The 24,240-nt window shown below is 43.8% G+C and overlaps 1 protein-coding gene across 1 annotated transcript; it reads right to left on the bottom strand.

Annotated features, from left to right (window-relative positions):
• EMC4 (ER membrane protein complex subunit 4) lies at positions 1-18,505 on the bottom strand. Its single transcript, XM_037427548.2, has 5 exons — positions 18,354-18,505; positions 17,540-17,648; positions 13,889-14,042; positions 4,334-4,491; positions 1-1,193 (listed from the first exon to the last, which is right to left on the bottom strand). The coding sequence occupies exons 1-5, from the start codon at positions 18,419-18,421 to the stop codon at positions 1,155-1,157; spliced, it is 528 nt and encodes a 175-aa protein (XP_037283445.1). The 5' UTR covers positions 18,422-18,505; the 3' UTR covers positions 1-1,154.
• Between the last annotated feature and the right edge of the window lie 5,735 nt (positions 18,506-24,240).

The raw sequence follows: 24,240 nt of genomic DNA, 5'->3' as shown, positions 1-24,240 counted from the left end.
TAAAGACACAGCTCTTTTTTTATTATTTTATGCAAAGAAAGCAACATTACAGGTGCCAGGCAGGTCACGAGGACTTCCTACAGTTTGAAAACATCTTGCACAATACAACTAAGAGAGCTGAACAATCAGTTTAATTTCAGCAAAAGAAAAAAGTTATAAAGTATAAAATTTAATTAATTTCAGAGGCTTACGAGCCAGAACCATTACCTTACTATGAGGCATGCTTTAGTGGGAGCTTCGTGTTATTCTAAACCACTGAAGTTTTTTGTTTAATTAATACACTTCATATGCACTGTAGACATGTGCTGTTGTCTTGTACCCTTCATAAATATAATGAATATGAGAAACAATTTTGAAATGTTTTCATTTATTTAATTCACACAGCTGCTGGTGTGTGTGTGCCAAGCCTTTAGCAACTACACAAGAAACTGTGTACAACCTCTTTCAAGTGCTTGGAAAACTGGCACATTGATTTGTACGTCTTTAATCAATATAGACATATACATTGCTACAGTGTCCTCTACTGTCTCTTCAACAACAAGCATCCTACAAAAAAACCACATGCTTGGCATCGTTGGCTATACAAGGCAAAAAAGTAAATCAAGTCAATAATAACATGCATCAATATTTCATCGATGTATCATTATAAATTCAATGTCAGTCGAATTGCACTAAATCAGAGCCGCACATTACATGGCAAGCTCCTTATTACGATTTCATTACCCGCAGTGCTAATCTGCACAAAGCCTCGGGACCACAAATGAAAAAAAAAAAAGCTCAATACATGACTTCTGTTAAAAATACAACAGTGAAAATTGTGCGAATACTTCGCCTGCCCCTCCATTGGTAAAAATGTGCGTGGAAAAAAGAACTAGCACAACATCATTAATACAGAAAAGTTGCTATCTCTCGGGCTTTTAGAAGGCCAGGCCTATGCAGCAGCATCCTAGGCGAGAGTTGCTTGTGCGTATGTCAAGCTTTACATAAGCTACAAAAAGTGCTGCAAAAGTGCTGATGTATGTGCATAAGATGCTGGATGCATACTGTCGAAACACACGCACACAGGAAAAGTGAACTGTACAAAACAGACATTCAGTCCTGGCATGTGCGCTTTGTTTACAACTTCGACCAGCTTCATGGCCAAGTTCGTTGGTTCACGACAATATGATGCCCCCTCCAGAATGCTCAATCCTCTGAAAGAGAAAACACGCAGACCATCACACACTGCCTGATAACTACACTAATTTGAGTTTTTTTTAAGCAAAATTTACAGAATATGGTACTAAATGCTCTAGAGCAAGAATAAACTAAGATTTTGCACATTCATTATTAATTTGAGTTTTGTTAACAAAATTAACTGAATACGGTACTAAATGCCCCAGAGCAAGAATTAACAGATTTTGCACATTCATTATCAATTGTTGGGACAACCGCATTTTTAATAGTTGTGCAACAAGCTAATAATAAATAATACTGTTACGAGTAACTTGTTTAATAATCTATTTACAGCGCACAGAACTCGACGAGCAAGATGGCGCCAGTCCAGCATCAAACGAAAACTCACTTCGTCCTCCTCTTTCATGCAGCCGTGTTTAGCGGCTGTTATGTATCAATATGGTTGAATTCTCAATAAATTATGGTAAATACTTGCTATATTTACTGAAGTGTAAAGTTCCTTGAAAACTTGAACATATGGTTTTTATTAAGAAAAAAATGCAACAATTCTTAATATACATCCTTTTAATATGAGCATAAAGCCATTTATTACCATGCACAAATGAGATGCCAACTAGTATGCTTTTGCATGTAAATTGTTCACAATAGCATAAGCCCGACAGAAATTTTTTTTTCCCGAAATGCCAGTCAAATACAATTTCGCACTGCTGGATTCTTTTACAGCCTGCACAATTTCTACAATAAAGTGGAGAGTGCCTCAAATGGATTATACCACAAGCAGCAATCAATCAAAGTTATCTTGACTTCCTTGCACTTCGTAATTATGTACCAACCATTGCCTTCCACAGACACCAGGTGCAATAACCATGACTATGAAAGAATCTACTGGACCTTTTATAGCCTTTCTTGGAGCATCATTTTAAAAGGTTTTTTTTTTAGACCCCCCAAACAAAATCGGTAATTCGTAGAGTAGACTGAAGCGATTACGGTTTCTGAATATTAGAGCTGCGCGCCACGGAAAGCCTCCATTTTGAAAAACAATTCCCGTGCTCCTTTCCCACGCCTGACCAATGCTCCTTGCACGTGCAGTGACGACAACTCGACGATCGGCGACGTGACGCAGCACGCAGCTCATTGATTGGTCTAAACCACGTCTCAACAAACAGTTGTGAAGTCAATGACAGTTCCTGTTCCCACCCACTGCTACAATTGAGCTATTCAATTATACGAGTTGCGAAATCCCCACAGGCTCCATGCATCGAAATCGGGACACTTCACTGCCGCAGTTTTTGGGAGTGAGCAGATTGTCGCGCCACCTGTTGATTAGCACACCCACTATTAACCGCATTATTTGTGTTTTGTATTGCTGCTTCCAAATGGTGCGACAGTCCGCTTCCAAAAAATCTAACTTCCGAAAAATCGGGCCAACTTCATGTCCAGGATTTAAAGCACAGTTTAGCTGCAAATCGGTGTCGGCTGAAGATCGAGCGACTGGCCTGGGGAGGAGATTCGACACAAAGTAAACAGTAAACAACCAGGTATCGCAGCGAGCGGAAGTGCGTTGCGACTTTTCAAGTTCGCCGATGACGTCAATAGCTGATGTTTTGTCACATTGCCGAAGTGGGCGGAGTCACGACGACAGGCCACGCCTTCCTTTCCTTCTGAAGGAGAAGGGTGGCAAGGCCGCAGGAAAATTTGAAACCAGCTGGACGCGATGCTCTAGCCCCTGTAACTTCCTTAATATAGCACGTATTCGGAAAATTCTTGGGGCAGCATTTTCATGAAGTAAAAGTGCACATATTTTTCTTTACAACAATTTTTGGACCTTGGGGTTCTTCACTGGTCTTTTAATAATGGCACACAACACACGCAGCCTCACACAGGCAAAAGGGGTGTGATGGCAAAAAGATGTTTTGGATAGGGAAGTAAGTCCCGAGATGAAAATTATTACAGCTTCCACACTGCTTTTCTGTAAAACAAGCCATTATTTACTAATTAATTCAGCAAATAAAACTATGTTGACATAGCAAGCACTTCATTGTTTTTGCGAAACTCTAAATTTCAGTACAAGCTACTGGTTGCAGCATTTTAAATTTTATATACATACATAATTTTATTACATTGAGAGCAATGCACAGTTTTCTATATAGCACCTCTGTGGATCAGAGACAACACCTGCATAAGACCAGCAATAGTCATCAAGAATTACCAGGAGTCCAATACAGTGGTTGCCATTTACGATTTCCCGTTTTCCAATGTATTTGCTCAAATGCAATGTACATGTGCAAAGAATATTTCTGACCAGCTGCCACATAGGAATTTTTTTGCAAAAGTACAGCACTGTACTACATCTATATCGAACGGCTATTCACTTCTACATTCGTTACAGCGCAAGCGCACTTCTTTTATTGGCTGTCAACGGCTTCTTGCTTCTTAAAAAATATTCACACCAACGAAATCAGCCTGCTTTCGACAATGTCAAACCACGCACTGAATCTGAATTGTCGTACAAGTTTGGAAAAAAAAAAATGAGCTACATGCATGTCTCACAATGCAAATGGCCCAAGCAACTACGATTTTATTTCCCTCTGAAATTTTCTTAAACAAGATTCACCACAAGACCACCAGGCAAGGCGGTGAAGCATAATAGCAGCAAGACCTAGCTTTGCATAGTGAAGCATACTACCTGAGGAGATGGTTATCGAATAACGACAGCCATGCGACTTCAAAAATACAAACAACCTTTCAGTCTAAATGGGGTTTCTACATAAAAGGAGAGGGTGATAAATGAGTAACAAGCATACTTTTATATATATGAGGTAGCTTTTCAGAAACAGATTGCTCAAGTTCTGCTTCTCACAATCTTAAGGACTAGCTGCAACGTAGAGTTTTACACTTTAAAGTAACTGCCGTGTTGAACTATTTCATGATCTCCTTTGAGTTTGATATATCCTGGTTTGGCTGCACATTGAAATAGACATTCTTGCAGTTATGTATCCAAGCATGGTGTAACAGACCAACAAATAAACTTGAATATTTAACCTGGTAACTGAACACACTCAGTTAAATTGGTGGCATGGTTTTCTTTCAGCTAATTTCACTATAAAAAATCTAAGTATTACCTATAATGCGAAAATGCATATATGAGAAAACTCACTTGGAGAGGCTCTACGAAATCCAACCAGTCAGATGCATGTGTTGGCAATAGGCCCATTGATGAACATTTATAAAGAGCTAAGGCCAAACATGCCAGGTTACCGAAAAGATACACTATCTTCTGAAGAATAGCTTGGCCTCCTTCAATAATCTTGAATGCTGCAGAGAGATAACCATGCATACAATAAGGTTCATAAAGAGTGTGCTATCTGTGGCAGTTTTAAACATATGTGAACGAACCCGCACATGCACACACAAGAGACCACCACCTAGCATGTGGATCAAGAATTGTCCTGGGGACCGATATAATACAGCTCAAAAGGTGAAACAATGGAATCTCATTGATATGATTCTACAGAATACGTTTTTCAACCCAATACACGTTTCATTTTATTTGCCGCCAACAATAGGAACCCCTCATTTTCGTGCATTTAATACGACACCATTTCCCCCGAACTTTGGTAATGCAACCAAAAAAGTGGATCTTCATCAACCAAAAAAGTGGATCTTCATCAATATATCTACATATCCTATGTTTATTCTTCGCTAGACCAGCCCACACTTCATTTCACCAAGCCATGATCTGCATGTTGCAGAGCTGCTGAATCCGCAGGAGCATCTGTTTCGTGGCGAAAAGATCACTGCCAGACACGGCCTCTATGTCCAATGACGACGATTTGCCAGCCAATGCAGGGCGCCATCTATTGAAACGCAATCATAATCAAGAAAGCAGGTGCTGACAACATCTTACAGTAAACTCCCATTAACCAAAACTCTATTAAATGAAACTTAAGCCTCTAATACAATTGCTTTCTCCCTTGAATTCTCTACACCTGTTTATCAATAAACAAAAGTACTTTTAAACAAAACACATTTTCGTGGTCCCTTCAGGTTTCGTTTAACAGGAGTTTACTCTACATTCCTTGTGCAATGAAGACTTTCAAATGTCCAACAACTAGCTTGACCGATTTAAGGCACGACATGAACTGCCGTGTCCAGCGAAGCGACAATTTACATTAGGTGTTGACAAAAAAAAAGAAGCGCCGGGCAAATTGACCAACTAAGTCAATGTTGCTCAATAAAAGGAAGTTGCTGACGGCATATACATGTGTTCTCTTTTTTTCTCCTCTTTGACTAACATAATTTTAGCGTAATATATTTCATTTTCCATGCTCGTTAAAGTAGTATCAATGAGATTACACTGTATTGACAACCATCCTAGCGTGCAAAATTCATCGCATCAATAACTCCTATACATAGAAACACAACCTAGAACATGTTTGCAAGAAAAAGAAAGCAGGGGGTGAGAGGGGTACCACAAAAGTAAATACAACCACTTTGGAACCTATAAATTCTTTATTGACAACAAGGCATATTATTGACCCCTACAAGCTTATCAAAAAAACAAAACACCTTAATTAGTTCCTGGTTCTTTAACTACAATGCATGCATGTTTGCATAGCCCCCAGCACACGAGTATACACTACTAAAATTACACCACCTCCACAATTCTAGCAAATATACATTATCATTGAGTTACACAACAGTTCCATTTCTCAGGCGTGAACATTCTTTCGAATAGTTTAACAGCTTACAGAGATTGCACTACTCAGTATTGACCACAAGTGTGACAACATGATGGGTCACCTGTTCATTTTGCATGCCTTTTCTATTTATATTTGCCTTTACAAACAGTATATAAGAAAAATGGTCAACTATACAATGGCAAAACATGTGTTAACACTATTAGCTCAAATGGGTTAACACAATTTGACAGCTCAAAATATCAAACATTAAAGGGACAGACGACAACTGGTCAGGACATGCGTCCATATCCCAGTAGAAATGAAAGGACTATGAAATAGTGTGATTGATTCCAGCATTTCTTTGAGGTTACAACAAGAATTTATATTTTTGAATCGTGCTTACAAGTAATAAAAGTAACAAAAACCATTATGTCGTGCAGCCTAGCGGATGAGCCTTGAAGCTGGATTATGGAACTATGCTGTATGTAGATGCATAGCCCAATGCTGCCATGCAGGCCAGTCCTTAACATTAGAGCATGTATATTATTATCCAGCATTACTATATTCTGTGCTGCTTAGAATGTTAAAGGATCTCCACAGTGAGAAGCGCACAGAGCTTCCATCACAGCCATTAGTAGACCAAGTCGAGCTGCCGCGCAGGCACACGAAGTGAATGCATGCACAGTAAACCACTGCGCTCGAGCACAAACCACTTTTGTGCATACTGTTTGCAGCATGTGAGCATATGAATTTACATTCGCTGCATATAGAAAAATTCTGATGTTTCGCGATATTCTGCACCTTACCATTCAACGATTAGACTCACTGACTGGAGAGCTTTCTGTACCGCAGAAAAAAATAGGCACCATAAGAATTGATTGTCGGGCTATTGATGCCTAAACACCATGCTCGTGGTATTGGATGTGAAACAAGTTACACGACGGAGATCACAGTCATGTGCATTTATCTCCTGCAAGCCAAACCGTATAAGAGTGATGGCCCAACTAATTTACAGAAAAGCAGCTCTCCAGTGCTGCTGACATGAGCATAGCTACTGTGCCCCAGAACAAGCTTGATGCATGTATTTATAATAACTTTTTTTTTTTTTGCGCAAGGGCCATTTGATGGCCAAAGAGCGCCAGTTCATGAGACAGGAATGTGGACGATGATTGTGATTAGCGGCTGTATAAGGGCCATAAAATTCCTCGCGGTAAGGCGGGTAAAAACATACTAGTAATAAAATCATGACCATGCCGTGAAAGGTGTGTGTGGTGCGAATAGATGAACAAAGTTGGTGATAATAAAAGACGATGGTGGATATGTATGGCATTAGCACAAGTACCTCACACCCTTGCGTCCAAGGGCCGTGAGGCAAGTGCTTTCCAGTGTAGCCACCGCAGCAGAAACCTCTCTGGAGAGGTTGTGCTACGGAATGCCCGGGTATATGATATGAAAATTATGAATTTCTTTTAAAAACGCTAACAATGATTTATTACTAAAAATCGGTTCCCTACCAACGAACATTGCAGGGTGTAGAGGTATATGTTGTCGGTAGGATAAAGGAAAGTGTTGTCTTCTTAGAGTGTCTAACTGTTTACATTGAATTAAAACGTGAAGAACTGTTAATGCCTCACCACATTTATCACACAATGGTGGATCACCACCGGACAAAAGATGTGTGTGTGTCGTGTATGTGTGTCCTATCCTGAGTCTTGTTAGTGTTACCTCTGTTAGACGTGATTTTGATACTGGTGGCCAATGGCCAAGGTGTGGCTTGATAACGTGTAGTTGTTTTGTGTGTGTGTATCCCACTTGCTCTGCCAGTAGTCCCTGAGGTTGCGTTTGAGAGACGGCTTAAGATCAAGGGCCGGGATTGATATGGATGTAATGGCGGTGCTCTCATGGACGGATGCAGCGAGCTGATCCGCCCTCACGTTGCCTTGGATCTCACGGTGCCCTGGCACCCAGCACACTACAACATGTTGTTTGAGTGTGTAGAGTGTGCACAAAATGGAGTGAAGTGAGACAAGGACTGGGTTTTTTTGTTTTTTAAGACTGTGCAGAGCCGTTACCACACTGAGGGAGTCTGTATAAATTACTGCTTTTTGTATTTGTAATTGTTTGATGTGTTTAGCTGCCACCAGTATCGCGTAAGCTTCCGCTGTGAAGATACTTGTGCGTGGATGTAGAAGGCCAGCATCTGAAAAGGATGGGCCAACAGCAGCGTAGGACACAGAGGAGTTAGACATAGAAGCATCTGTAAAGAACTCGGGACGTGTGTATTTGTGTTGAAGTTCCAGGAAGTATGTTCGGATATGGGGAATAGGCGCACGTTTTGTAACTTCTAGGAAAGACACATCGCAGTCTATAGTCTGCCACTGCCACGGGGGCGGGTATGCTACTGGAGCCATTAAACTGCGTTCAAGTGGCACTCCAGTTTCTTCAGCTAGACCCTTCAGCCGTACTGAGAATGGCTGCCTCACGGAAGGCCTGTTTCGAAACAGAATGTAGCTCGACAAATCATTAATAGTAGAGTATGAGGGGTGCTTCTTGTCTGCTTTAACCTTAAGAAAATAAACAAAAGACATATAAGTTCTCTGCAGATGAAGTGACCACTCATTTGACCCAACATAAAGGCTTTCTACGGGGCTGGTGCGAAAAGCACCCGTAGAAAGGCGGATGCCCAAATAGTGTACGGTGTCCAGCATCTTCAAGGCACTTTGAGTAGCAGACTGATAGACAACGGCCCCATAATCTAAGCGGGTGCGAATGAGGCTTCCATAGAGGTTCATGAGGCATTGCCTATCACTACCCCACGTAGTACGTGACAACACTTTTATAACATTCATGGCTTTTAAACATTTTGTTTTTAAATACTTGATGTGCGGTACGAAGGTCAACTTGTTGTCCAAGATTAAGCCTAAGAATTTATGCTCGGCTTTGATGGACAGACGTTGCCCGTTCAGTCGAATGTCAGGTTCCGAGTGCATGCCTCTCTTTCGAGAGAACAAGACACACATGCTTTTTTGTGGGTTAAGTCGAAATTCGTTTTCATCTGCCCATTTGGAGACATTATTTAAACCCAGCTGAACCTGCCGCTCACACATGGCCAAGTTGCATGACTTGAAGCCAAGCTGAACGTCGTCGACATATGTACAATAGAACATATTGCGGGGAATGGACAAGTGCAAAGAATTCATTTTGATAATAAAAAGTGTGCAACTAAGCACACCACCTTGTGGCACGCCTGTTTCCTGGACAAATGTTTGGGAGAGAACACTGCCCAGACGGACACGGAATGTCCGGTTTGACAGGTAACTTTCGATTATATGAAACATTCTTCCGCGCACACCAAGGTGGGACAGGTCTCTTAGAATTCCGAAACGCCATGTTGTATCATACGCCTTTTCGATATCGAGGAACACAGAGAGAAAATATTGCTTATGAACGAAGGCGTTTCTGATCTGTGCCTCGATACGAACAAGGTGGTCTGTGGTGGATCTACTTTCTCGGAACCCGCACTGAAATGGGTCGAGCAAATTGTTTGTTTCAAGGATATGTACAAGTCGGCAGTTTATCATTTTTTCGAATACTTTGCACAAGCAACTTGTAAGTGCAATAGGCCTATAACTTGAAGCTAAAGAAGGGTCCTTGCCCTCTTTCAAAATGGGAATAATAATAGCCTCTTTCCAGGAGGTAGGGATAGTGCCAGAAAACCAGATAGCATTGTACAAACAAAGTAAGGTTTTTCGTGTTTCGGCTGGTAGGTTTTTTAACATTTCATACACCACACGGTCAGAACCTGGGGCAGAAGTACTGCAGGAGTTTAGAGGTGCTCGGAGCTCAGCTAGACTGAAAGCTTGGTTATATGCTTCGTATCTAGTGGATTTGTGTTCGAATTTCTGCTTTTCTATTCTTGTTCTGTATTTTTGGAAAGTGTCAGTATAGTGGGACGAGCCGGATACCCGTTCAAAGTGTGCACCGAGGAAGTTTGCCTGACCTTCCAAGGTTTCACCCTGAGTGTTTACGAGTGGGAGTGAATGTACTTTTCTTCCTGCTACCCTACGAACCATGTTCCAGACTTTGGCCTCTTGTGTATACGAATTTATCCCTGATAAAAACTTGTGCCAACTTTCTCTTCTGGCCTGCCGACGCGTTCTCCTGCCTCGAGATTTTATTTTCTTAAAGCTCTCAAGGTTTTCCGCTGTCGGCGAGTTCTGCAGCAACCTCCATGCCCTGTTCTGTTCCTTTCGCGCATTACGACAGTCTGTGTTCCACCATGGGACGTGTCGTTTGCCGGGCATTCCAGACGTTTGCGGTATGCACTTGGCTGCTGCGTCAGTTAGAAAAGCTGTGAAATACTGCACAGCTTCATCTATGTTTAACCTACATATGTCTGTCCAACTCAAATGTGTAGTGTTATGGAACTGTTCCCAGTCTTCTTTGTTTATCAGCCATTTGGGAACGTGTAGAGGACTTTCATATGTTGTTTGTGAACTCAACACAACAGGAAAATGGTCACTACCATATAGATTATTTATGATTTTCCATTTGAGTAGGGGTAGGAGTGAAGGTGATACGATGCTGAGGTCGATAGACGAGTAAGTTTTGTTGGCAACATTATAGTATGTTGGCTCTTTCCTATTTAACAAACAGGCACCGGAAGAGAAGAGAAATTGTTCAATGAGACGACCTCGTGCATCACAGCGAGAATCGCCCCACAGTCCACTATGTGCATTTAGATCCCCAAGAAGCAAATAAGGTTCTGGCAGTTCGTCTGTTAAAGACCGAAATTGACGTCTTTCAAGACGGTGGTGGGAAGGTACATACAAAGAGCAGATGGTGACGAGTTTGTTTAACAGTACCGCTCGAACAGCCACCGCCTCAAGAGATGTCTGGAGTGGTAAATGTGTACACGCTACTCCTTGGTTAATAATAATGGCTACGCCACCGGATGACGCCACAGCATCATCTCGGTCCTTTCGGTATATGACGTAAGCACGTAAAAAATTTGTATTGGAGGATTTTAGGTGTGTTTCCTGTACACACAGCACTTGAGGTGAATATTTGTATAAAAGCTCTTGTACGTCGTCGAGGTTCTTAAGCAGTCCTCCGACGTTCCAATGTATAATTTGTGTGTCCATATTGGAAGTAAAGTAGTGCTGTGTGTATGTTAAGCGAGTGACTTGTTTAAGCTGGAAGGTCGAGCTCAAGTACCAGGGCCATTGTCAGGCCCCGTTATGAGCTTTTTAGTTCTCTTGGCGCGCTCCAGAGAGCCGCGCCGTTCTTTTGGCACCAGGGGTGCCGCCGTATCCATTGCCTCCTCGGAGGCACTGGATGCCCGCTCATGCGAGCTGGTTTTTCGAAGCTTGGGCCTCGCCTGGCGAGGCGAGGCCTTGAGACCCGAGGACCCTGGAGTCTCTGGTCTCTGTTCAATAGTAGGCGGAGTAGACACAACTACTGCCGCCTTGGGGGCAGGCGCCACAGCCAATGGCTCGCTCTGCGCAGGCCGAAGGAGTGGCGAGGGCTGGTGCGACACTGCCCCCTGGCGCGCCGCATCAGCATATGTGGGGCCATAAAATGGCGAGACTCTTTTTCTTGCTTCTTTAAATGTAATGTTTTCTTTTATCTTTAAAGTGATGATCTCTTTTTCTTTTTTCCAGAAAGAACATGAACGTGAGTACGCGGCATGATTTCCGCCACAGTTCACACAGTGTGATGGTTCTTCGCAATTGTCAGAATTGTGGCCCGACACTCCGCATTGTGCACAAGTTTGGTGACCACGACAGCTTTGTGAGCCGTGGCCATACTTCTGGCATTTAAAACAACGACGCGGGTTAGGTATGTATGGTCTGATCGACGTCTTTGTGTACCCTGTTTGAATACTTTCTGGCAGATTACTGGAAGCGAACGTGAGTGAGTATCAGGTGTTTCGTTGGTGTTACCTTGTTGTCTCTTCTAATGGTGATCCTTTGTACATTGGTCACATTCTGACTCTTCCACCCCTCCAGAAGTTCCTCTTCAGTCAAGCCGAGCAAATCAGCATCAGATACTACTCCACGGGTTGTGTTCATCGATCTGTGTGGCGTTACAGTGATGGGAGTGTCACCAAATGTTGATAGATTCTGTAGCTTTTCAAACTGTTCTTTTTCTCGAACTTCAAGGAGGAGGTCTCCGCTGGCCATTTTGGTAACTTTGTACCCGGCTCCAAGAGTTTCTGTGAGACATCTGGCTACTGCAAAGGGTGATACGGTTCTGGCTTGCTTGCTGCTTATCTCACTATGTATAACATGAAAATGGGGGAAGTTTTCACTTGATCGGTTGAAAAAGCCTAAGTCTTCGGTGCGTACACGCTTTAAGGCGGTACGATCACTTAATAAGGGAAATGCTCTATGCATGCCAGTTTAATTTTCTTCAGAAGCGTTGGCGGCCACCCACCACGGAGCCCAACGAGGGGACGCTACAAGTTTGTGGATGCTAAAACCTGCAGACGCCAGCAGTACAACGCAACTATAACCCAATGCGCCTAGACCAAGGTAGGCTATTTGCACAGGGTTAACCCTAACCGCCAGGAAGTTTGGAAGTAAACGGAAGAGAGTAGAAGACAGGACAGATAAATAGTAAAAGATAAAGACGAAGATGTAGGGAGAGGGAAATAGGAAAAGGCGACTGCCGATTTCCCCTGGGTGGGTCAGCCCAGGGGTGCCGTCTACGTGAAGCCGGGGCCAAAGGGGTGTGTTGCCTCTGCCGGGGGGCCTTAACGGTCCAATCACCCAGCGTCGGCTCAACCCCCAGGATCCCCTTTTCCCCGGACACGGCAAAGCCACGCACGGCTAGGCGTGGGAGGGAGTAGAAACTCCCCCGTTAGCTCGGGTCCGTGGTGTCGCTACACACCAAACGCCTACTTGCGCAGGCGCCCCTGCGGGGTATTTATAATAACTTATAGTGAACTGCTTTGTTTTTCATAGCAAGATTAAATATGTTTGATAGGCCTTGAATTAAATTTTTTTTCTCCCCTTATGTGCTGGAAAATTGTACCATTGATTTATTTTGTGTATGTGATGCTTGCGTGTAAGATCAGGTTGCTCATGCACAAGCTGCTTCCGAAATGACACTGAACTTGTAATGCCCGTTCCTTAAATTCCACAGTGCACATTCATCCTCAATGGCACCAATGCAGCATTCATTGAACATGCTCCTTTCATTGCCATTCACCATGATTACACTGCGGTGCACACCAGTCCATGCACACATCTTTGCAAGCACACATGTGCAATGACGGATGGTACTTCATTGATGTGTATTGTGTAACTGCTTCGTGCTATTGCCTAGTCACTCGTAGGAATTCTAGGCTAAAAACAACGAATTTTAGATTTGCAAAACCGAGTGATTGAGGGAAAATGACCAAGTGTTCCACCGTGCCAAGGCCCCTTGTCTTGCTCGTCACTCCATTTGTCGTTTTCATTTCGAAATTTACGTACGCGAGGCTTAAACTTGAAGCTGCCTACAGAACATTTTTTCATAATACCTCAAAGGTCTCACATGGGACATTATATAAGGGGTGGGCAAACAAACAAAACAAAAAAAACCCAGCAGGTCAGGTTACACACCATTACTTGAAAGATGGTTACACACCATTACTTGAAAGATGGTTACACACCATTACTTGAAAGATGGCATTGAATTGAGCAATGTCGATGATGAGGGCGATATCTGAAGGAAGGGAATTCCATTCTCCAGCAGTATGCAGGAAAAATGAATGTAGATGGGTGGGTGATGGGTGAACAACAGTCATCACTAAGGGAATATGCCCACAAGGATGTGGTTACAATTTTTCCACGAGCTAGAATGGGAGAGGAGCTGTTATAGCAGCAGCATAGCATCCGTGAAATGTTGTCCATGCAACATTTTACGACTTTTGTTATGAAATGAGGTATTACATAGGCACATTTATATTATCAGGCTGTCTGAAAAGAAAAAGATCATATCAGCATGCATAAATAGGAGAAAAACTAGTGGGAATTACTTACTTGACTGAATTGTTAAAAGCGCTTTGACAGGTCTCAAGAACAACATTCCCACCATCATGATCGGGAAGATTGAGATAGAATTTCCAGCCATGTACATAATGAAAAGGTTCATAGGCACCTGCTTCCATGGAGCCAAAGCTACATCCCAGGATTTCTGTATGGCACAAAAACATTCATCAACACAAACGTAAACCTAAGTAACAGAAATAAAGTAACAGCAGATAAAATGTGAACTCAGCGGCCAGTGCATAAGAAAACCTTGACGAATGCCATAAAGCTGTAGCTGTAGCTGTACCGAGGCGCGCTTGCGCGCGCACACACGCGCACACACGCACGCACGCGCACACACGCACGCACACGCACACGCACGCACGCGCACACACGCGCACGCACGCACGCGCACGCACGCACGCGCACACACGCACACGCACACACACACACACACAGAGTTCTGCTGGCTCTTGTAGTGGTCTGGCAACAATACACTTTACTGGATGTTATGAATATGCTACGAAACACATTTTAGAACAGTTAAGCTTTTTGGAATTTAATTAAGCTTTGCTTTGCACCGATTCTAATCTGTGCATTATATATGTAAGGCATTTTTAGAGTAGTAAAGGTAAAACACATAAGTAGCCAAGTCACACATTGCACACAGCATGCATGGAGAATACTTATACAATATGAAAACACATTCAGATGGAATATAAAAACACATTCAGATCCTTGACATCACACTGGCATATTAGCGCTGTAGTTGTGCGAAATTTAAAGAATGAAGTTTGGCCCTCATTTCCTGTTCTAGTAGTGAGCTGGTTATTGTAAAACTAACCAAATAGTAATGTAAAAACATATCTACTTTAAAGGAGCACCGACACAAAATTTTGAAGGCGAGATAATGAGAGAGATAGGGTTATGTGGAGACATACACAACATTTACGAGAAATCGAGGGCAAATATAGCCTAGAAAATATTCAAAATCAATTTTAAAGTGCACGCTGCATGACTAAGCGCAATGCGAAGTCCCTCACGATGCAGACAATGCAGGGGCAATGTAAATAACCCGATGTTAGGAGTTTGTGTTGGCTGGTTGCTGGCATGCGCCTTGCAGTTGTGCTACTTCCATTTTTTTCCTCCGTGCCTGCGGCTTCGCGTGTGCTGGCTGTCAGTGAAGCGCCCGCTTGTGCACGCGGCGCCATCCTTACAGTTTCAACAGATAGTGTTAAGGAGCTCCCTTCGCAGAAATTCCGGGGCCTGTGTCGATGTTGTTGGCTGTGAGTGAAAAATCGTTATCTTGTGCGCGACCGAAACATTAGGCAGGATGCAAACAAAATAAGTAAGAATAAATTCTGGGTCTCAGTGGGGATCGAACCTGGGTGGTTTGAGTGACAAGTGGCTGTTCTACCACACAGCTACACGTCTGCTAGCGAATACAGTGAAAATAACTTTTTCTCCCTGGAAATGCAGTGCAAGTAACATTCATGCTTTACAAACACACATGTCCTGTACACATGCTTCATAATACTACATGAAACAAAGCATGAAAAAAACTCCCAAGCATTTCCCCGAGGGTGAACATGGTTAAGTGCGAATGCACGGGGTGATGCTATGAGGGGGAGTAAAGTTAAAATCCGTTGGCGACGCTGATATCGGTGTCAGTAACGCGCCTTATATCCAGATGGTAGCGTTGCCTCTGGGACATCCATCGCACGACCCGCTCTCGACGGGAGACTGAGAGAGAAGGCGGGCGCGCGAGAGAGAGGGGTGTGCGCGCAGCTGCAGCGAGTGAGGAGAGCGGAGGAGCGAGCGAAGGGGGAGGGGGACTATCAGCGTCGCGTCCGTGGCTTATTCGGTAGAGAGTCGCACTGCGGCCCGCCAATTCCCCTTTCTTTTAAAGATAGAGAGAAGACTGCGGACACCGCTGACGGCGGTGGATGGTTTGGGGTCGCTTATAAAGTGTATTCACACTTAAAAGCTGCATAATTTCTTCATTAGACAAGTAAAATGTCAGTTTTGAGCTTTGTCTTTCACATGTAGTAGTTTTATTTATTCCCCCCCCCCCCCCCCCCCTGGACTGTATGTACACATATTGTTCTTTCGGTGACTATGTGTAAGAATGATGTATGCTTTTTTGTGCTTCTATTTATGTACGCTAGTTTTTGTATGCTGTCACTGCTTGCCGAACTGTAACCAGCTGGGAAGCCTAATCAAGCTCACAAGAGCCTTTTTTTCCAATGCCCTTCATTTGCTAAGTGGAAAATAAAACGATTGATTGATTGAAATATTGCAGTAATAATGCGTGTTAAAAGCGTACATTGGAATCGGGTGTCACGACGTGATTATCATAATGAATTCATAGTTTAAAGCCTATCACCTACTATAAAAGGCACATACATCACTGCACTTATTCCCTTGAGGCCACGTAGTGGGTGCATAGCAAGTGCGAAAAGATTTTATGCATTAAGTGTTTGAAGTACGCAGTAGGGGCAGGTTATCGCTAATGCATTCAACTCTTAAAGGCAAAGCTTGAGGGTCCCCCCAATTATTTGCGTGATCATGTAACCAGCTGTGTTCCCCTTGCCCCCGTATGCTCCCACCTAACAATACTCTTTAAAACCGGAACCGAGACTGGGCACTTTCAGAACGTCTCCAAATAAAAAACCATTGCACACTCGCAGAAACGACGTTTCACGCCATGATAAGTGGTCATATAGTACCTACCTATTGAAAAAGGAAAACAAACAAACAAAAAAGATGCCGCAAAATTTTTGTGCCAATGCTCATGGTGTCCCATTAGCACCAGCAGTTTGAATCCCCAACTACTGCCTCAATGCGCATGACCATTGAGTAGTATGAATTCTTATGCTTTCGATTTTGCACTTTTTGTAAATATTTAGAAGACACACTTGAGCATAATTCAAGATGATATAATTTTTTATTTTTTGTTATACTACTGGGAAAATCAAACGATTCCACCACATGCCACTCCTTCAGTAACCATTAAGAATCACTGAGCCGGTCACATGAAGGTAAATGAATTCGTTGCCATGGAGACTGCATTCATGCTGGCAGAATGCTGAGATGCAGTACATGTTGAAGGGGCTTCAATGAGCAAAACTTTTTACACAGCCCTCCACTACTGAGACATTACAACTGGGAAAGTATTGCTTTATGAATTATTAATCAAATGAAATTGCAATATAAGATTTTAACACTTCTATGTGCTATAACGAAATGATTCAGAGTAACATAACGAAATACTCTGGATCATTGACCCTTTGGGGTTCTATGACATGTCTCAAAATGTAAATACATGGGTGCTCTTGAATTTTGCCCCCATCGCAACATTCGAATTGGTGAGGAACCTAACTTGTGTCACTAAGCTTAGCATCACAGCACTCCAGCTGTGCTAAGCCTCCATGGGATAATCAGCCAATGATACGAATTTTACGTCAAGTGACCTGTACACAGCCATGCACGACACACTTTCCATTGCATCAAAGTTAAGCTGGTCCTCTTGGTAGTAACGTCACTCTAGTTTAGAGGAGTTTCAGTGCATTAAAAATGAAGGTGTGTGCATACGAGATGTTCATGCCATCCAGATTCACTACACGATGAAGTGGCAGATATTATCATGAAAAGACATTTTACCTTCACAATAAGGTTTGCTTCTGTCTCACGACTAGCTTCACTGTGCCCTTGTCCAAGGGATGAACTAAATCCCGGAGGTGAAGCCAGCTCCGTCACTTTATCAGCTCGTCTGCAGGTCGAAACAGAAACACAGCGCTAATGTCAATAACTTTCGTTTATGAAAAAAACAACTTTCCAGTGTAACCCACGAAATGTACAAGAGAAGAAGCTAAGCACCAGTCATATTTGAGGCTATGTAGAAAGGCTACACACTGGATTATTTTATTACGGCAACATCCACGTGCTCAATACGATTTTCACGATGCGGTTCGAGCAGTAATCATTCGTGAACACATTGCGCTGCACCATATTTGCGAGTTGGAAGCGATAACACAGTTCACCAACCTGACCTACACGGCTCGGACAATTCATGAAACAACGTTGCGGCACTGCCGACAGAGCATGAAGACATGAAGATTCTCAAAGCCCAGGCATACGCGCTGATACACGAGGTGAAATCATGGTAGCATTTTCCTCAGGAACGCACCGGGACGTTTTACACCTGTGCTAAGAACAAACGAACAACAGGCGTAGACGGCCATGAAGAACAAGCCTTCTAGGTCTTACAATTTCAAGAAAGAAAAGTGATGTTTGCCTAAATCTGTCATCATGAAACTATTTCGCAACGTCACCAGTGAGCACAACTCGGCTGCACCTGTGTGGCGAGAAAGAAACGGTGCAGCACAACGGGAGTTGGTTGAAATAAATACGCTGAATAGACTTTCACATTGTCCTCACAAAAAGCCATCGTAGGCGGCAACACACTCGTACTTACCTCTGAGAAAAAGCAAAGGACCATTTATGCCGCTTTGACGGAGCTCTGCTTCCTAAAGTTGTAGCCATTTTATACTGATCCCAACGTTGTGAGCCAACAATTTTTATACTGCGCTAAATGTTCGAACGTTTGACTTTTCAAATACACTTTATTTTACTTACAACTAGTTTGTTGTAACAAAAAATACCTAAATTTATTATTTTAAACGTAAGTTTTTACCAATAATATTGCTTTTTTTTTTCAAAGCAAAAACAGAGAGGTGATTTGTTATGGCGCAAGGGGAAAGAAGAGAGAGAGAGGCAAAAAAGCGTGTTCTTTTTTTTTTTTTTTGACACGCGCACGATGCGTTTGCGCGGGATTTAGAATATTGTCAAGCGTCAAGTTTAAATGTTAAATATTTTAAGCTGTGAGCAAGCGCCTATGACGTTCACTTTCATGACCTTTTTTTTTGTTGGGGGGGGGGGGGGCGCTAAACTTATACCGTAATTGTTTTTTTTTTTGTGTGTGTAAAAGAGTATCAGTTTCGTTTTTGAAATGGTTTAGAGCACAATAATGACATCTGCACGAATGGTCTTGAACCTAAGCTTACAGATGTGAATACGCCGCAATGACCCTTTTTCTTATAAATCTAATATACAGGCACTAGCTATTACCACCCAAAGTTACTCAATTAAACGAGTTGGGAAACTGAGTTCAAAATTCGGACACGCAGTTATGGTGGCTAACGCAGTTAGCAAAATTTTTCGGAAGTCAGCTGACATTCGCGTCACCTGGGAGCGGCAACACAAAACACAAATAATGGGTTTAAGGTGGCTGTCAAGGTCAACAGGTGGCAAAACAATCTGCTCACTCCTCTAGGGTCACTCGCTGTTCTCCTCCAGAACAGGGTAGAAACACTACTTTCATGGAAGCCATATTGGTTCAAATGTTCGCGTTTGCTAGCATTTCATTGATTGATTTGTGGGGTTTAACGTCGCAAAATCACATTATGATTATGAGAGACGCCGTAGTGGAGGACTCCGGAAATTTGGCTCTGGAGCCCTCCACTACGCCACTAGACCACCGCAGCAGAGCAGAGGTTGGTAAGAGAAGTGAGAGTGATAAGGAGAGATGTGATGATGAGAATGAGGGAAAGAAGGAGGGATATGGAAACTTTTGATGATGGTGATATCTTAACGTCCCAAAAGCACGAGATGATTACAAGAGACGCCGTAGTGGAGGGCTCCGAAAATTTCGACCACCTGAGGTTCATTAACGTGTACCCAAATCTGAGCACACGGGCCTACAACATTTCTGCCTGCATCGAAAATGCAGCCGCCGCAACCGGGATTCGATCCCATCACCTGCGGGTCAGCAGCCGAGTTAAGCTTAGCCACTAGACCACCACGGCAGGGCTGTTCTACCACGTCTTCAATGTCGTTACTTGTCGACACGATTTGTTCTCCACATGCTGTGACAACCTTAGTGTGAATCAAATACCCTTATTTCCTCTTCAGAATGATTTTTAGTACCGCATTCTCAAACCAACCGCATCCCAATTTTCCTGATTATTCTTGTGTCCTTAGTGAGCGTTAAATAAAGAAAAAGCGAGCAGGGCAAGAGATAACTCGGGTAGGTTTGTGAATGTTGCCTTCATATTTGTTTATGCAGCTCATTAGGGTGACAGAAATGATAGGCAACCAGAGGGATAAAGATAAGGTTGAATTGTGAATACGGGCCTAAGTCTTTTAGCTGCCTGCATCCCGTTTCCCTCAGTTGTGTAGAAATTTGAATGAAGTGATTTGCTGGTCGAATGACAAAATCATACTCCAAGACATGCAGTGTCATCTGCAGGTCGTGAATTGGTATGTCATGCTTCCTGATTGATTGATTTGTGGGGTTTAACATCCCAAAACCACCATATGATTATGAGGGACGCCGTAGTGGAGGGCTCCGGGAATTTTGACCACCTGGGGTTCTTTAACGTGCGCCCAAATCTGAGCACACGGGCCTACAACATTTCCGCCTCCATCGAAAATACAGCCGCCGCAGCCGGGATTCGATCCCGCGACCTGCGCGGGTCAGCAGCCGAGTACCTTAGCCACTAGACCACCGCGGCGGGGCTACGTCATGCTTCCTGCTATTATTTATAACTCCGATGAGTTTGTCCTAGTATCCGTGCGAAAAATTCCAGGGCCGTTCAGACGTCTTGCGACATAACGAGAGCCGTTAGTAACAATAAGTTTATTATTGAAGTTACTTTTGCAATATCAAGTTGCCTTCACAGTGTCTGCAACATTTTATTTATTCATTCACTAACATCGTGTACTCGAATGAACACAAAGTTTCAGTGAAAACTTTAGTTTAAGACACCAAAAGTTGCGATAAATAGAAGCACCATTAATATATTATAGTAAGGCGACATTTCTTTAACCGAAGCTTCCATATAGCTTAACGACGACGACTATGACAAGATTCCTCGTACTGAGTACGTGCTGTAAACGTGGATCGCCATAACCAGCATTTAAATTGAGCTGATGTGTCTCGAAGAGGGAAACGAAGACTTTTCTGTGCTAAGCCAAACAAAGGCGCGCTGGTGGGAGGCGATACGTGGATATTGGCGAAGGGTCCCCACACGCACTGAAGGGGCCGTGTTGTAAAATTTGTGACGCCGCCAACGGCAGAATTGAGGCGGCAGAGCTGACGAACCTAGATCTCTCTCAATGCCAGGGAAACAGCCCCTACTTTTTAACACGTGGAGCATGTTATACTAGGGGCTAGTCATGCACCGTCGCCGTCCGCAGCCTCCCCTCCTCCTCCGCCAGCCATCTGTGCATCCCTTCCTCCTCTCAATACAGCACGCGCTGCGCTCACTTCTCCCCCTCCGCACGCAGCGCGACCTTTAGTTTTACGTGCGCCAGCTGTATGCTAACGCACGCATGCGCACGCCGGGGTTGGGCGCGTTTTGAGCTCGCGTGCCGCCGTGGAGAAGTACGTCGATGAAGTCGTGGAAGAATACCTGAAACAAAGACCGCAACGACGACCCTTCGTGATAGTTGGCGACTTCAACGTCGACGTTATCAAGGACGATTGGGTGGTCGACTACATGGAGTCGTGGCACTCGCTGAAACGGGCAACGTACGACGGCAAACATCATCCGACCACGGTTCGCGGGACGTGCATCGACCACGTCTTTGCAAATTTCGACCTTCGACCGCTGCAACTAGACCCACGCACCCTTCACTTTACGGACCATAAAGCCATCTTGCTCAAAATACCCAAAGCGTCTCATCAATAAACATCGTCTTTCGCAGCATACGTGCGTGCGTGTTCACTCGTGTTCACTCATAACACACACGCATGTCGCAAATTACAAACCACATTTATCGCAGTTCAACATATATGCTCCGCATGCTAACCAGTGTTCCCACTCGGGAAACTGCGGTCATTTTTTGGTGTTCTTTTGGTATTGATTAGTTATAACGTGAACTTCTGCGCGGCCTCTATGATACACACTTCGCTGTTTCATGAGTCTTGAGTCAAAGCCATTGTTAACGATGTGCAAATAACACATCAACCTTCTGAGAAAAACTGATGGTGCATATAAAATAAAGATGTACTTTCGTCTGAACTTACTGGAATTCATTGGTGATTTAGTTTATATGGCAGACTTGCATTTTTGATCTACTGAAACGTACCTTATTGACAATACTATGCTGCACTTAATAAATATGTATTTGGAACATCAGCCTCCACGAAACTAAAATATATTTAGGTATCTCTATATACTCTTGCATCTATATATATATTTGTATTCCGGCATACGTTTCTCGCTTTTGTAGAAAAGCGTTTTCGATACACCCCAATCATTTGCCAAGTGATATCTGTACCTGTATAATAGGCTTCCAGCACATGTATTTCGATATATGTATCCCGGAATACTTTTGTGTATCTCTGCCCAGTTCTATGGTACATACATAGCATAACAATACCTGTCAGAACCCTCATAATCCGTTGTACAAAAATACAATATTCGAAATACGTATTGGTTTGCTAAGTCAAGTAAGTCATAATAAAGAGAAAACTAAAGTAACACACACGTGCAATAAACGCAGTATATTTCCAATTCGCTCAGACAAACCTAATTAAGTACTTCCTAGCAGTAATGCAAACACAAAATAGCTTGTTATATGCAACGTAAATAATCAATTAACAATATGAGATACACCTGTTTAGAAATATGATATGAAAGACAGGTCATAGCCAATATTCTTCGTAGAACAGAGTACCAGCGTAAGAAAACGAAAAAGAACATATAACACATCCAGAATAACAGCATCCGAAAATGCGATGTGGCAGCAGACTCGTGGATTAACCAGCGTTTAGTACTCTTATTATTTTTCAATCCATATTTACGATACTTATTTGCACGTTTATGGGGGCGATATTGCTTTTTTCGCGCCTATATAGTAACGAATTGAACTCAGTATACTCGTCCTATATACGTAAATTGCGTACTCTCGAATCATAGATTCGAATAAATAACGTTAGACGTTCAGAAAATTGTAATTCACGAGCATCATCTACATGTCTCTTCTGATAGTTCCCTTCTTAAGGTTACCGAAGGCTCGCACCGCCAGGTCAACGAGATACTTCACAAGCAGCCGGTGGTGGTGACTGCGCCTGTGGTGAGCCCTCGGTTGGATCCACGATGTGTGAACCGGTGCTGTTGATGGCCCCCGCGCAATGGTTGACAATGGTCATGTAAGCCTGGTTCAAAGTGGTCCACAGTGACCAATGCAACCGGAACTAGCAGCGTCGGATAGAAGCTGCGGTGGCGATGACGACCGTGCGTCTCTCTGCGAGATGGCCTCCGTTAACGATGCTTGCGCGGTGTTGTAGTGTCGACAAGTGACTCCAGACGACCCGTGCCCGTCGTTGAGCAAGACGCGACGGTCCCCGGCACGACCCGCGCCACGAAGCAGTGAGACCCTCTTGGGTCTGTCATCGCTGGAAGCTGTCGGGAAATCCCGCCTCATGTGGCCCTCCTGACCACACTTGAAGCAGCCTCTCCGAATAGAGCGGCCACCACCACCAAGGGAAGGGTCACCACTCGGGACAGTCAAAAGCTGCTGTAGCCTCACCAAAAGCTCGAACTGGGCTTCTCCTACCAGCCGTTGCTCGACTCTTCCCCTTGCCAGGAGTCGTTCAAGGCCGCTGTGCCTGCACCATCGTTGGTGTCAGCTGCCCCATTGTCGTTCCAGCCAGAGCTGGCAGTACTATTGACGTTGCCCCATACAGCTGGACCCTGCTGGCGTGCCATTGGACTGGCCTCCCGCGCACCGGCCTGAGGAGTCTGTTGTGGTTGTGGTGTCTTCCCAACCATTGTTTGACAGGTCAACACTCGGATGCCCAGCAGCTGGTGCTCCTCCACTCATCACATTTTTGCAACTCCGTGGCCTCGGCCTAGGCAAAAGTCGCCCGTAGTGTACCTCGTCAAAGCGTCAGTCATTTCAGCCTCCTGCACTGGTCAGCCTCCGTGCCACCGTGCACCTCGGCGGCAATGTCCTGAAGCTTCTGGCGCTTCTCAAACTGGGTCAACTGGTAGACCTGCTGCTAGACGTCGGAGTTGGCCCCACCCAGAATGCCCACCAAGATTATGACCGAGTTGTCCAGAAACTCGTGCTCCGGCATCTATATAGATTCCGGTCATGTACCGGAAAGCACGAGCGTTCGATGCTGGCCTCGCTGTTGCATGTTGGAGTGGTCCACGAGGGCATGCTGCACTTTTGCCTGGCCACCTGCCTGGTGATCGTGGTCACTGCAGCAATTGCCCAAGGCTTGGACATCAGATGTGCGCCATGTCATTAACCATGACTTGCCGCAGTCAATCGACGAGTATGTGTAC

This window comes from Rhipicephalus microplus, chromosome X, assembly GCF_043290135.1.
Source record: "Rhipicephalus microplus isolate Deutch F79 chromosome X, USDA_Rmic, whole genome shotgun sequence".
Taxonomy (NCBI): domain Eukaryota; kingdom Metazoa; phylum Arthropoda; class Arachnida; order Ixodida; family Ixodidae; genus Rhipicephalus; species Rhipicephalus microplus.
The sequence above is the reverse complement of the archived record's forward strand: the minus strand, read 5'-3'. Positions and strand labels throughout refer to the sequence as shown.